At 44.6% G+C, this 13,153-nt stretch overlaps 1 protein-coding gene across 1 annotated transcript in view; it reads left to right on the top strand.

Moving 5' to 3' along the window:
• Positions 1-13,153, top strand: part of AOX4 (aldehyde oxidase 4) — a 53,506-nt gene that overhangs the window by 16,836 nt on the left and 23,517 nt on the right. Inside the window, exons 9-19 of the mRNA NM_001278863.1 lie at positions 672-816; positions 1,064-1,156; positions 1,932-2,083; positions 2,225-2,318; positions 5,176-5,285; positions 7,492-7,676; positions 9,221-9,383; positions 10,023-10,115; positions 10,784-10,953; positions 11,280-11,394; positions 12,633-12,755. Coding sequence (NP_001265792.1) covers positions 672-816; positions 1,064-1,156; positions 1,932-2,083; positions 2,225-2,318; positions 5,176-5,285; positions 7,492-7,676; positions 9,221-9,383; positions 10,023-10,115; positions 10,784-10,953; positions 11,280-11,394; positions 12,633-12,755 — 1,443 coding nt within the window. The remainder of the gene's footprint in view (positions 1-671; positions 817-1,063; positions 1,157-1,931; positions 2,084-2,224; positions 2,319-5,175; positions 5,286-7,491; positions 7,677-9,220; positions 9,384-10,022; positions 10,116-10,783; positions 10,954-11,279; positions 11,395-12,632; positions 12,756-13,153) is intronic.

The following is a 13,153-nucleotide window of genomic DNA, read 5'->3' as shown; positions in this document are numbered from 1 at the left end:
TGTAGTGCGGCAGGCCGGGGTTCCAATCCTTGTCTGGGAAGAACATGAGCTGAGAGGTAGGCTCATGCTGGCTTCCCAGAAGGCCTCTGTCCCCACAGAGGGCAGGAACTTGGATGTCCTGGGTGTGGCACTAGTGTGAAGATTCAAGTCCTGTAGATAATATGTATATACATATCACTACATAAGTATATATCTATGTAGTTACGTGTCTGTATCTATACAGGTGTGTATGTATATCTTCAGATTTGTGGGAAAAAATCCAATTACCCTATAGGTGGTGAATGATTTAAAAGCTTTTTTCCCAAGGACAATTTTGTTTATGAGCTATTTTTGATCTCTTGACTTCCGAGTCATTTTTAGAGCAAAATTGGCACAGGAAGCCTGGCACTTTGATTCCAGGCTAAGACACAGTGACTATACCGTGTTGTTTCGTCTTCCCAGACTCCCTTCACAGATACAGATGGAGACTGCTCCATATCCGGTCGTTGGTGGACACCCATCATGATATTTCTTCAGTGATGCCCACTCAGAGCTGACTGGCCTGGGTTCTTCCACATAGACCACTCTTTCCTCATCCCGCCAGGCTGGATTTCCACAGGAAAAATGACCAGCAGACCCCTGGGACGCCCAGAGCGGTGCCTGAAAGTGGTGTTGGTTTTGTTTCTCTGCAGAGAATGGCAGAAGACCCAAAGAAGAGGAGGCTGACGTTCCAGGGGGAGAGGACCACCTGGATCACCCCCGTGACCCTGGAGGACCTCCTGGAGCTCAGAGCCAAGTTCCCCAAAGCGCCGCTGGTCATGGGGAACACCACGGTGGGTAAGTGCTCAGTACCAGCGCTCTTTGGCCCAGCTGAGGTGAGCTGGTACTTCTCTGTCTCTTTATCAACTCTTCATAAACGCTGTTCATGTTTATTAATGTGACCGGTGGCCCTTCTGAATGCTCTGTTTTGCAAGCAAGCCATTCAAGCCACAACTTTCATTCTGGCTTATCAATAAGCAACATCTGTTAGCATTCATGGTCTCCTCTAGCTTTTCTAATTACGTTAAATACTTTCTCCCTTAAGGACACAACATTAAATTTGAAGATAAATTCTACCCAGTTTTCCTATCTCCACTGGGGCTCCCAGAACTGTATTTTGTGAACACCACAGATGATGGTAAGTAAGCACCACCTCCTTCAAATAAAATGCACCCATTGGCTGTTGGTGAGCCCTCTGCAATGAATGACATGCACCAGATGACTTTGAGTCAGCCTGTAGAACCAGATGGGTGTTTCTTGACCTCTCGTCACTATCACCCAGCTAAGGAACAATTTCCTTCCATGGCGTTTTAATACCACAGATGAACTGTGTGTCTGTTTCTGTGTGGTATGTGTCTCAGTACTTTATACATATTTCATTCCCTTGGAGACAGTACTGAGCCCATCAGGAATGCATCAATTAGATGACACCCCTACTGAAACCATCCCCCGTCAGCACACCTGCATATAAAACGGACCCAAAATACAGGCAGGTGTCTAGTGTTGTTATTTTTGGAAAAAAACCTAAGGGAGCAGTAAGAAGACATGAATAGGGAAGAAGTGCAAATGAGCAATGCAAATGTTGCAGGTCAATTCCCACTTAGACTAAATAGTCTTTTAAAAATCTTGTAGAACTGTGACTAGAATGTCCATATTTGGTCAGTTTATTTGGGGAAAACTAAATGAAGTAATGCCTTTTAGATGTCTATGGAAAATGACTAAGAAAAATAATTTGGTATTTAGTATCTGGGAATAAGAACATTGGAAAAAGAAAATTAGCAGAAGGACATTTAATTTCCTTTGGTTTTGTCATTTCAAGCAAATATAGACAGAGGAGATTATTTAAGAGATGGTGTCCATGCAACCTGTCTTGTGACTTGTCACTTTAAGCTTAGAGTTTATTTTCTTTGCAGGGGTGACCATTGGTGCGGGATACAGCCTGGCCCAGCTGAATGACGCCTTACAGTTTATCGTTTCGGAGCAACCGAAAGAGAGGACCAAGACCTTCCGCGCTCTCCTCAGTCACCTGAGGACGCTTGCAGGAGCCCAGATTAGGAACATGGCTGTATGTTCTCTGTTGTCATATAACATAAGCAGCTAGGGGCAGCCCTACAGTTCTCTTCAGTTTAGCAAATTCCTGAGTATGTAATTTTTATTTGTCAAATAACCATCATAGCTTTTTAAGTGTCACCTTTTTTTAATTTAGACCGTAGGAGGACACGTGGTGACCCGGCCTCGTTTTTCTGACCTAAATCCCATTTTGGCTGCAGGAAATGCTATCATCAATCTGATATCTAAAGGTAAGAGACCACACTGTGGGCGTTCTACACGTATTTTGCACCTATTCCGTCTGTTTCACAGCTCTTACTGGAAACCATGAGATAGAGCCCCAGGAATGTCTAGTTAGACTCAGGCTGCTTAAACCACCTTGGACCTAAGGAAGAAACTGATCAATCACCCTGCTCCCCAGATGCTCTGGATCTTGAAGATAAGATCCTTACTGCACCTGACAACCCTTCTTAATGATCTGGCCACATTTCTGAGCAGCCCCAATTGTTGTATCAAAGCAATCGCAGAAAAAGTTAAGAGTCCTCTCTGTGGTTTTAAAGGTTTATGGCTATTTTATTTCAGAGCCTCATAAAGTAGCAATTTTTCTTATAGGACTTTCCATTTTAAATAAAAATCAAGTTTATGCTTCCCTCTTTACTCAAAAACATTTTGAACTTTGTGAAGGAAAATGATTTAAATTTAAGGATATAAAAGCAAATACAAATATTCAAAGGGCTATTGATGTGAGATACGTTCTTTTTGATTAAAAACTACATTTAATAAACAATATTATAGCTCAAATAAGACAATATGGCAAGCTGTTTAATACTATACATATATCTTCCATTAGTCTTTTGAGATTGTCATTGTAGAGGTCTTCCATATTCTTGGTTAAGTTTAATCCCAAGATATTTAATTTTGGGTAGCTATTAGAAATGGGATTGTTTTTATAAAATTTTTCTCAGTAAGACCATTGTTACTGTCTAAAAATTGTACTGATTTTTGTGTGTTGGTTTTGTATCCCTCAACTTTGCTGAATTCTCTCATTTTTTAAGATTTATTTATTTATTTGAGAGGCAGAGTTACAGAGAGAGAGAGAGAGAGAGAGAGAAGTCATCCATCAACTGGTTCACTCCCCAAATGGCTTCAACAGCTGGAGCTGGACCAATCCGAAGCCAGGAAGCAGGAGCTTCCTCTGGGTCTCCCATGTAGGTGCAGGGGCCCAAGGCCCAAGCACTTGGGCCATTCTCCACTGCTTTCCTAGGCCATTAGCAGGGAACTGGATCGGAAGTGAAGCAGCTGGTACTTGAACTGGTGCTCATATGGGATGCTGGCTCCACAGGCCTAACCTACCATGCCACAGCACTGGCTGCTCATATCAGTTCTAATAGGCATTTGCAACAAAGTGGATGGAACTGGAGATCATTATGCTAAGTGAAATAAGCCAAGCACTGGCAAATTCCATAGGTTTTCTCTCATATGTGGAAGTTTATATATTTAAATTTATATATATAGTATAAAATATAAAATTATATAGTATAAAATAATCTGTGGATGACACATCACTTGGCATATAGATATTTATAAGCATTATGTTCACTGAATTATATCCCTTACATAATAATATACTACTCTTCCCTCATTTTATGATTCTTGTTATGAATCTCAAATCACATAATGTAAATATCCTTGCTTTCAAGAAAAATAGTGTATATGTGTATGTATCTAATATTTACATATGAAGCAAATATGGCAAAATGTTGAAAAAATTTTTAAAATTAATTCAACGATAAAAAAGGACAAATATATATGTATGTCCAAAAGTTAACAGCAAAATGGAATTAAAAGATAAGTTAGGGACCCACGCTGTGGTGTAGCAGGTTAAGCATTCACACCTGGCATGCCGACATTCCTGGAGTCCCGGCTGCTCCACTTCCCATCCAGCTCTCTGCTGTGGCCTGGGAAAGCAGTGGAAGATGGCCTAAGTCCTTGGGCCCTGCACCTGCGTGGCAGACCCGGAAGAAGCTCCTGGCTCCTGGCTTCGGATCGGCCCAGCTCCAGCCTTTGTGGTCATTTGGGAAGTGAACCAGTGGATGGAAGACCTCTCTCTGTCTGTCTCTCTCCCTGTCTGTAACTCTGCCTTTCAACTAAATAAATAAAATCTTTTAAAAAAATGTTTATTTGGGTGCAAAAAAGTCTGGAATTCATGCATTCTCTCTTTTTATAGATAGGAGATAGATAATTTTCCCCTCAGGGATCTGTTCTGAAAGCTCCCTCCCCCATAATGAAAATCCAAGGACACTGAAGTCCCTTTTACAGGATGGCATAGCAAGTGCACATAACCAGTACAGACCCTGCTTACTTACAATATCTATTCTAATGCAAATTACATGCAAGCAGTTGTTGCCCTGTATTGTTAAGTGAATAATAACAAGGAAAAAAGTCCATACAGGTTCAGTACAAACACAATTTTTATTTTCAGTGTGAGGTTGGTTTAATCCTCAGATGTGGAACCCCTGACACAGAAGGCTGTTTGTGTGTGTATGGTGTGAATACATATATCTACATCTCCGTGTATACAAGCAGTCTTCAGAAAGTTCACTGTAAAAGAATAGAAAAAATTGTGCATGGATTTAAAAAAAATTGGCATGAAAATAAACTTACCTTTCAATTCCATTTTTCCATGAACTTTTTGAGGTACGTGTGTGTGTGTGTGTGCACGTGCGTGCATGTGGTGTGTGAGAGAGAAACTCCACCTTGGCCACTAGTTCCCCACCCCCAGGACTTTGGCAGTGTCACTTAACCTCTCCATTCTCCTGCTAGTGACATCCCAGCACAAGTATTGTACTGAGTTGTTTCCAAGTAGCTTTAAAGTTCCAGCCCGAACTTTGTGAGCGGTGTATAGCAGGCTATGGGAACCAGAACAGACTTCTCAGTTTGTCTGGCCCGCCCCTGTCATTCTGTAGACAACCACCCCAAAACTTCCCCAACGCTCCTCGGGTGCCCCAGGCTGGGAGCTGGACTCCTCTCGCTCTGCCAGTCATCCCGTCCCACGCGGGCTGCGCCAACCTGGCCAGCTCGTCCTAATCAAGGCCATTTCTCCCACAGAAGGAGAACGGCAGATTCCTTTGAACGGCCCTTTCCTGGAAGGATCGCCCGAGGCCGACCTGAAACCGGAAGAGATTGTGCTGTCGGTTTTCATCCCTTACACTGCTCAGGTGAGCGCTCCCGGACTCACTCCCCGGCTGCGGGAGGCCCCGCTCGCCCTGTGCGGCTTCTGGGGCAGCAGCCTCCTCCTCCCTGGGCTGAGCCAGCGGTCTCCTGGAGACTGCCTGGGCTGAGCACAGGGGAGGGAGAATGTCCCGCTGGCCATTTGATTTTGTTACAGGCCGCGGAGGGGGGGGGGGGGGGGGCGGTTACAGGAGCGAGTTTCCTGGGCTCTTTTCCGCAGCCTGGTATAGAAATAAAAAGCCGGGAAACAATTTGCAAAGAGGCAGAAACTTTTGCTAGACAGAAAAGAAACTTTCATTTGATGGGCAAGAGACAGAAAATACTTCTGGTCCAAGAGGAGAGCAGGTGGAGAGGCCGAGCTGGACACTGACTTTGAGGAAGTGACCTGGGTTTTTTTTTTTCTTTTTTTTTTTTTAAGATTTATTTATTTATTTGAAAATAAGAAGTTACACAGAGAGAGAAGGAGAGGCAGAGAGAGAGAGAGAGGTCTTCCATCCGCTGGTTCACTCCCCAGATGGCCACAATGGCTGGAACTGCTCCAATCCGAAGCCAGGAGCCAGGAGCTTCCCCCCGGGTCTCCCATGTGGGTGCAGGGGCCCAAGGACTTGCGCCATCTTTTACTGCTTTCCCAGGCCATAGCAGAGAGCTGAATCAGAAGTGGAGCAGCCGGGAATCAAACCAGCCCGCATATGGGATGCCAGCACTGCAGGCAGCGCCTTTACCCCCTATGCCACAGCACAGGCCCATATAATTTTAGTTTAAAAGAAATTAAAAGTAAAACATTCCCATGGACTTGTTAAAAGCATCTTGGGCTCTATCTCTGTGCCTAAAGAATATATTGGCCCTGCTATAGAAGAACTTTTATGTGAGTTGAATTTCTGATTTCAGATAAACATTCATCCTAGCCACAACTGAGTAAGTCTACAGTCAATATCATCTACATCAAGTTCATTGTCATCATGATACTTAACCGTCAACCAACATTTATTAACCAGATAGTCTAAATAAAACTGCTTGTGTGTTAACCACCTCCCACTCTATATCCCTGGCGCAGTGCTACACCTGGAAGACACTAAGAGAGTCTGTCGCCCCGTCTCCAACAAGACGGGCTTGAAATGGGAAGAAGAGAGTCACCTAGCACAGGAAATAGAGTAGTTCCAGTGTGTGGTTGAGCCCTCGTTCCTTGGAGTGATTCGAAGGGCAGGGCAGGCAGCTGGGGTAGAACACGGAGGATGGCAGCCTCTGAATCGGGGAGGAGGGGCAGTCGCTCCTGTGAGGGGAACTACGTGGGCGTGGATGGTGGCAGGGAGCAGCAGGGAGCAGGGCCCTGTGGTCAGAGCAGCCCAGTGAGGTGCGCGCCTGGGAGGCATGCTGGACTCCATCGCAGAGTGGGAGTTTGTACTTGTTGGCAGAGGGCCACCCTTGAAAGCTTCTAAACAAAGTTGAATTTCAAGAGAAATAGTATTTTGAGACTATGACCCCAGTAGAAAGGTGGAGGATAAATTGGCTGGGGGAGAGACTGCAGTAACTGAGGAAGGCGATGGTAAGGGTTGTTAGCAGCCGGAACGGAGGGACGAGTCCCCACCAGTCAGTACGGGGGGTGGGGTAAATATGCCCAGTGCGTCTAAACACTTCTTTATCACCGGCACTTTCCATCTCAAAAACAGCTTGGTTCCCATGTTCCATTCTAGCAGAGGTCACAGTTTAGACTGAAAAAGGTCAGACCTCCTGACCTTCCCCTCAGCCCACTCAGCAGCTCCTAAGGCACCATGCAGCCAAAACCAATCATCTCATTTGGAAGAAAAAAGTAAGACCCAAAGAGTTTTAAGTCCCTTGGCCAGGGTCACATATGGAGATTCTGAGTTGAAAGGCGGGCGTATTGTATAGGGCTAATCATAGACTCTGGAGCCAGACTGCTTGGGTTCCAACCTCAGCTCTGCTACTTACTGGGTGATCTTGTGCAAGTTACTTAACCTCTGCATTTCTATGCACTGGGAATGAGTAGGATTAGTGTGAGAATTCAATAAAAATACATATGACGTGTGCAGGACAGACCTCACAGGCAGCCAACAATGTTGTTGGTAACAGCACCCACCATGGCATCTTTTCATTATACATCACCATCAAAGTTCTTGCTGAATGGCAGATGGCAGGGATAAGCCCTAAATACTCTGAAGGGTTTTCTCTCTCCAGGGGCACTTCGTGTTGGGGCTCCGGCAGGCTCAACGGCAGGAGAACGCCTTTGCCATTGTCAATGCCGGGATGAGTGTGAAGTTTGAAGATGGCACAAGTACAATCAAGGACCTTCAAATGTTCTATGGAAGTGTCGCCTCCACTGTTGTGGCTGCCAAACAAACCTGCCAGCGGCTCCTTGGGAGGTATGCCTCAGCACAGCGGGGACAGGCAACTTGGGCCTTTCCGGTTTTAATTTTTTAATGAAAATAGCACTTGGGGGATTTTTTTTCTGTTTATTAATAATATAGAAATATCGGCCGGCGCCGCAGCTCACTAGGCTAATCCTCCACCTTGCGGCACCGGCACACCGGGTTCTAGTCCCGGTCGGGGCGCCGGATTCTGTCCTGGTTGCCCCTCTTCCAGGCCAGCTCTCTGCTGTGGCCCGGGAGTGCAGTGGAGGATGGCCCAAGTGCTTGGGCTCTGCACCCCATGGGAGACCAGGATAAGTACCTGGCTCCTGCTATCGGATCAGCACGGTGTGCTGGACACAGCGCACCGGCCGTGGCGGCCATTGGAGGGTGAACCAACGGCAAAGGGAGACCTTTCTCTCTGTCTCTCTCTCTCACTGTCCACTCTGCCTGTCAAAAAAAATTTAAAAAAAATAATAATATAGAAATATCATAGAAAATTTAGGCTCTGCAGAAAAGTACAAAAAAGTATAAGCTGCCCCAAAGCCAAGTCTCGTCAAGGTACAAAGATTCTTACATTGCAGGTTTCTGCAACAAGACTAAGGTACAGTGGAGCAGGTGTTTGTGGCAGTGGTTAAGATGCTTCTTGGGATACCCACAGCCCATATCCAAGGCCCTGGGTTTGAGTCCCGGCTCCACTCCCAATCCAGGGCCAGCTATTGCACACTCTGGCAGGCAACAGAGAACGGCTCAACTACTTGCGTCCCTGCCACCCACCCTGACTTCAGCCTGGCCCAGGCCCTCCCCCTCCCCCCACCCTTTCAAATTAAAATAAAAATAAATAAAAAGATGAAAACACAAATTACATTATTTAAATAGATGTTATCTTTAAGTGTTCACTTAAAATTGACCTGGAGATGTGTCTAATACTGCATCCAGGCATCTGACGATGTCCTCTAACCACATGAAGAAGATAAAATATTCAAAATGACTCAATGGCCTTTCTTCTGTTACTTCCATTAAATCTAAATTTAAAAAAATTGTAAAAATGGACTTTCACATTTATTTTAAAAAGTGCTTTCACAATCACTTTAGCCACGTTTTTATACCCATCACGATTCATTAGATCTTAAATAACCCCATGCACCCATAAGCAGTTAAGAAGAGCGTTCGTTCATCAGACGTCTCACAGCTGTCTTCAGTAACTTGGCCGTGTGTTATTCAGCCTAGAGTGTGTCAGAGGGACCTGTAACAGTGTGTGCATCCCTTTCAACTCCAAGTGTCAGAAACACAGTTGGTGAACAAGACCAAGTTTGACTTTAGTGGTTTATTTTACCCAAGCTCTTGGAGGTAAATCACCATTCCCAGCCCATGAAGTTAAAGGGGATAATAAAGAAGGACTTGGGAACCCCTGTGCCAGGAAGCTAAAGAAAGCAAGTGAAATCTGCTCAGGATAGCTGGTTGCGATGCACAGGTGGATCCAGTGTGCGCTCCATCTTCTCTTGCTGAAGGTTTAGTCTTGGCCTCTTCTGTGAAGTGTCTACGTTCTTTCCTACTAGGTCATGGGATGACCAAATGCTGGGCGACGCGTGCCGGTTGGTCCTGGATGAGATTTACATCCCGCCAGCAGCTAAGGGGGGCATGGTGGAATACAAGCGGACCCTCATCGTCAGCCTGCTCTTCAAATTCTACCTGAAAGTGCGGCAAGGACTAAATAAAATGGTGAATAGCGTCTCTGGGTCCCTGGGTCCCTGGGTCCCTGGGTCTCTGGGTCCCTGGGTCCCTGGGTCTCTGGGTCTCTGGGTTCTTGCCTCCCTGGGCAGGAGTCTGTGGATGAAAGATGTACCTCGCCTGGTTTGGTCAATACATCAAGGGTCCTGGGATGGGTAGCAGGTTGGGTTGACTTACAATGGTGTTAAAAGACTTCAGTAAGTAAATTAGACTAATTTTTTCCTTTTTTTAGCATAATTTTCTTACTAAAGCAATATTCTGAAAATGTGAATAAACCAAAAAGGAAAATCATCTATAACCCCATCAGACATAGATAACCACTATAAACGTTTTGCTGTACATCCTTGAAAACCATTCTTTATGAAAGTGTGTGTGTGTGTGTGCACACGCACTTAATTTTTTAGTATAGCTTCTGGAAATACCAGTAACATTCATTTTCCTGTGTGTAAATAGATGTTGTTTTTCTTCAAACAATGGCTAACAGCCTATGGAACTCAAAGCTCAGGACTCTCTCCCAGCCCAACTGGAGTCTAAGATCTAAGAAGACACATTGGATAACCCTATTTCTATAGCTATTTTTCTGTGATAGTCACCCAGATTGCAAAACTAAACATGAAATAATCTTTACAGGATCCTAAGAAGTTCCCCGATATTCCAGAAACATACCTGAGCGCTCTAGAAGATTTCCCCATAGAAACTCCCCAAGGGATTCAGATGTTCCAGGTTGGTGGTGGAACAGGGGGAGTTTGTTTTTTAATCTGTCTATGTATTCAGGTGTATGCATTTTGGACACATCTCTCTCCAATAATTACATTTTTATTACAAAGATGAAGTCTACTAAAGCTAGCTGATGTTACCTGCTGTCACACACACATCACTTGCTTGGGTTAGGGCCTCTGCTTTTACTCAAGGTCAACCAAAAGATTAGATTATGAATCTCTCTTCTCCATCATTTTCCATTTTATTGGCTAAAATTGCCTTCTTTTCTTGTTCATTGTCTGCCTTCCTGGGTCAGAAGTGGAGTAGCTGGGACATGAATCAGCGCCCATATAGGATGCCGGTATTGCAGACAGCAGCTTTACCCACTACGTCAAACACCAAGCCCTGACCACATTATTTTAATGTGTGTTTGTAAATGCATTGATTCTTCAACAACATAGTAGAATCCTTGATGACAGGAACAGTGTCTTTCTGGTAGGAAGAGAGGGGATTGTAACCAGAATATATCCCTTACCATACCACTCAATGTGTATTTATTAACCTTGACTCACAGATGTGGATTCCAATTGCCTATAGTTTTGCTTGACTTGTGAGTAAGCCAGATATATCAAACTGCATGGTTGGGTCATGAGAATTTCTGTTGTAACATAACTTGCTCTGTTCATCAACAGTGTGTGGATCCCGCTCAACCCTTACAAGATCCAGTTGGACACCCGATCATGCACCAGTCGGCCATTAAACATGCCACTGGAGAGGCTGTGTTTATAGATGACATGCCCGCCGTGGACCAAGAACTCTATCTTGCTGTGGTCACCAGCACCAGAGCTCATGCCAATATCATGTAAGGAAATAAAAGATGTTTCCATGTGTTACTGACATGCATTCAGTTTCATATCCAAGCTGAGAGCTTATCATGTATTTCAGTTAATTTAGAGTATTCATTTCCTCTTCTGGGTGGGAATCAGTCACTTCTTCAGCATAGTTATGAAAGACTCTATGACCTAGAGTTAGAACTGTTAAATATCAGTATTTTTCAACGTAAGCTATTGCTCCATAGTTCATTGTAAAAATCCATCATCATTTTTCTCTGTGTTTAAGGAATCATTTACATTAACCATAAACTTACCCCTGCAACCTTAATGGCTACCTTCAGGTTTTCCCTCCTAGATCAATTGATACTTCAGAAGCCCTGGCACTTCCAGGTGTGGTTGATGTGATAACAGCAGAAGATGTTCCGGGAGAAAATAACCATAAAGGGGAGATTTTCTATGCAAAGAATGAGGTGTGTGACTTTCTGTAGCTTATTATTCAAGTGCATTTGCTGGGAACACCAAGATATGTATTTATTATTACTATACTATCCATGGATTCATGAGTACCACACCAAGACTTGCTGGGAGTCAATGACTCCACCTCGGTGATTCTCAACTTCTCTTTTGAATCATGGACCCTTTTAAGGTTCTAATACAAGCATATTAAAGGCCGACATAGTGGCAGAATGTGTTAAGCCTCCGTCTGCAACACCAGAATCCTCTATGGGCGCCAGTTTGAGTCCTGGCTGCTCCACTTCCAATCCAGCTGCCTGCTAATGCACCTAAGAAAAGCAGTAGAAGATGGCCCAAGTGTTTGGGCCTCTGCCACCCCATTGTGGGAGACCCAGAAGAAGCTTCTGGCTCCTGGTTTTGGCCTGACCCAGTCCTGGTCTTTGCAGCCATTTGGGGAGTGACAGTGGATGAAAGATCTCTCTCTCTCTCTCTCTCTCTCTCTCTCTGTCTTCTCCCTCTCTCCTCTGTAATCTGCCTTTCAAATAAATAAAATAAAGTTTTTAAAAATAGAGGGGCTTCTAAAATGTCATGAGGGGCTGGCAGTGTGGCACAGCAGGTTAAGCCGCTGCCTGCAAGGCCAGCATCCAAGTCCCACTGCTCTGCTTCAGATCCAGCTGCCTGGGAAAGCAGTGAGCAATCACCTAAATACTTGGGCCCCTGACACCCATGGGGAAGACCAGGCTGGAGTTCCAGGCTCCTGGCTTCAGCCTGGCCCAGCCTCAGTCATTGCAGCCATTTGGAGAGTGAACCAGCAGATGGATGATTCTCTCTCTCCCTCTCTCTCTCTCTCTCTCTCTGTGTGTGTGTGTCAGTGTCTGTGTGTGTGTGTGTGTGTGTAACTCTGCCTTTCAAATAAATAAATCTTTAAAAAAAAACATGAAAATATAGAATACAGAGCACTGGCTATTGAAAGAAAACAGAATTCCAGGTTGACTAGATCATTGTGGTGCTGTGGGAATGGTGAGGATGTGTCTGGAGACAAGACTGCAGATTGTTAAAGCCAGGTAATGAAGCTCTGCATCCAATTTTTGTGCCCCCTAAATTACACTCAAGACACAATTTGAAATTAATCTCATAAGTAAAAAAAATCTTTCCTGTGGTCATAAAATCCCAGTGGGCCATTGTAACAGTGTGGGAACAGAAATTCCTTTTTGAGGATTCTCTATGTGAATTACAACACGTGGATTTCCTGCAGGTAATTTGCGTGGGTCAGATCGTCTGCACTGTGGCTGCTGACACCTACGCTCACGCAAAAGCAGCAGCTAAAAAAGTGAGGATTGCTTATGAAGACATAGAGCCAAGGATTATCACAATCAAGGTAACCAGAACACTTGTGTCTTCCAGAATGTTGATGGTGGCTTCCTTGGGGCAGAATTCAACCCATGGAATCATAAAATAATACAAGTGTGGCTCCATCTACACTGTGTTCAGTGTCGCTGTAGTCTTAGATTAAAGGCTCTAGTAATCTCTGTACCTTGACCTTCCCTGCCTGCATAGGAGGGATCCAGGCAGGAAGGGTCTCAGTACTGTATCTCAAGGTACAGAATACTGGAGCCGTGTGACCTCACATCCAAAGCTAGTCAGTGGGAAAAACCTAGAGCATCGCGGAGCTCAGAAAAGTTGTAGCATTTGGCTCTCCGTTCATTACCAAAATCCCCTCTTGGTCTATCAGGTGTCCTTTTTTATTACTTCTTTTCATTAAACTTGGCTAGCATG

The sequence above is a fragment of the Oryctolagus cuniculus genome, chromosome 3 (genome assembly GCF_051225735.1).
Source record: "Oryctolagus cuniculus isolate XC-2025 breed Fujian yellow rabbit chromosome 3, ASM5122573v1, whole genome shotgun sequence".
Lineage (NCBI taxonomy): Eukaryota > Metazoa > Chordata > Mammalia > Lagomorpha > Leporidae > Oryctolagus > Oryctolagus cuniculus.
This window is presented reverse-complemented; position numbering and strand designations above follow the sequence as displayed.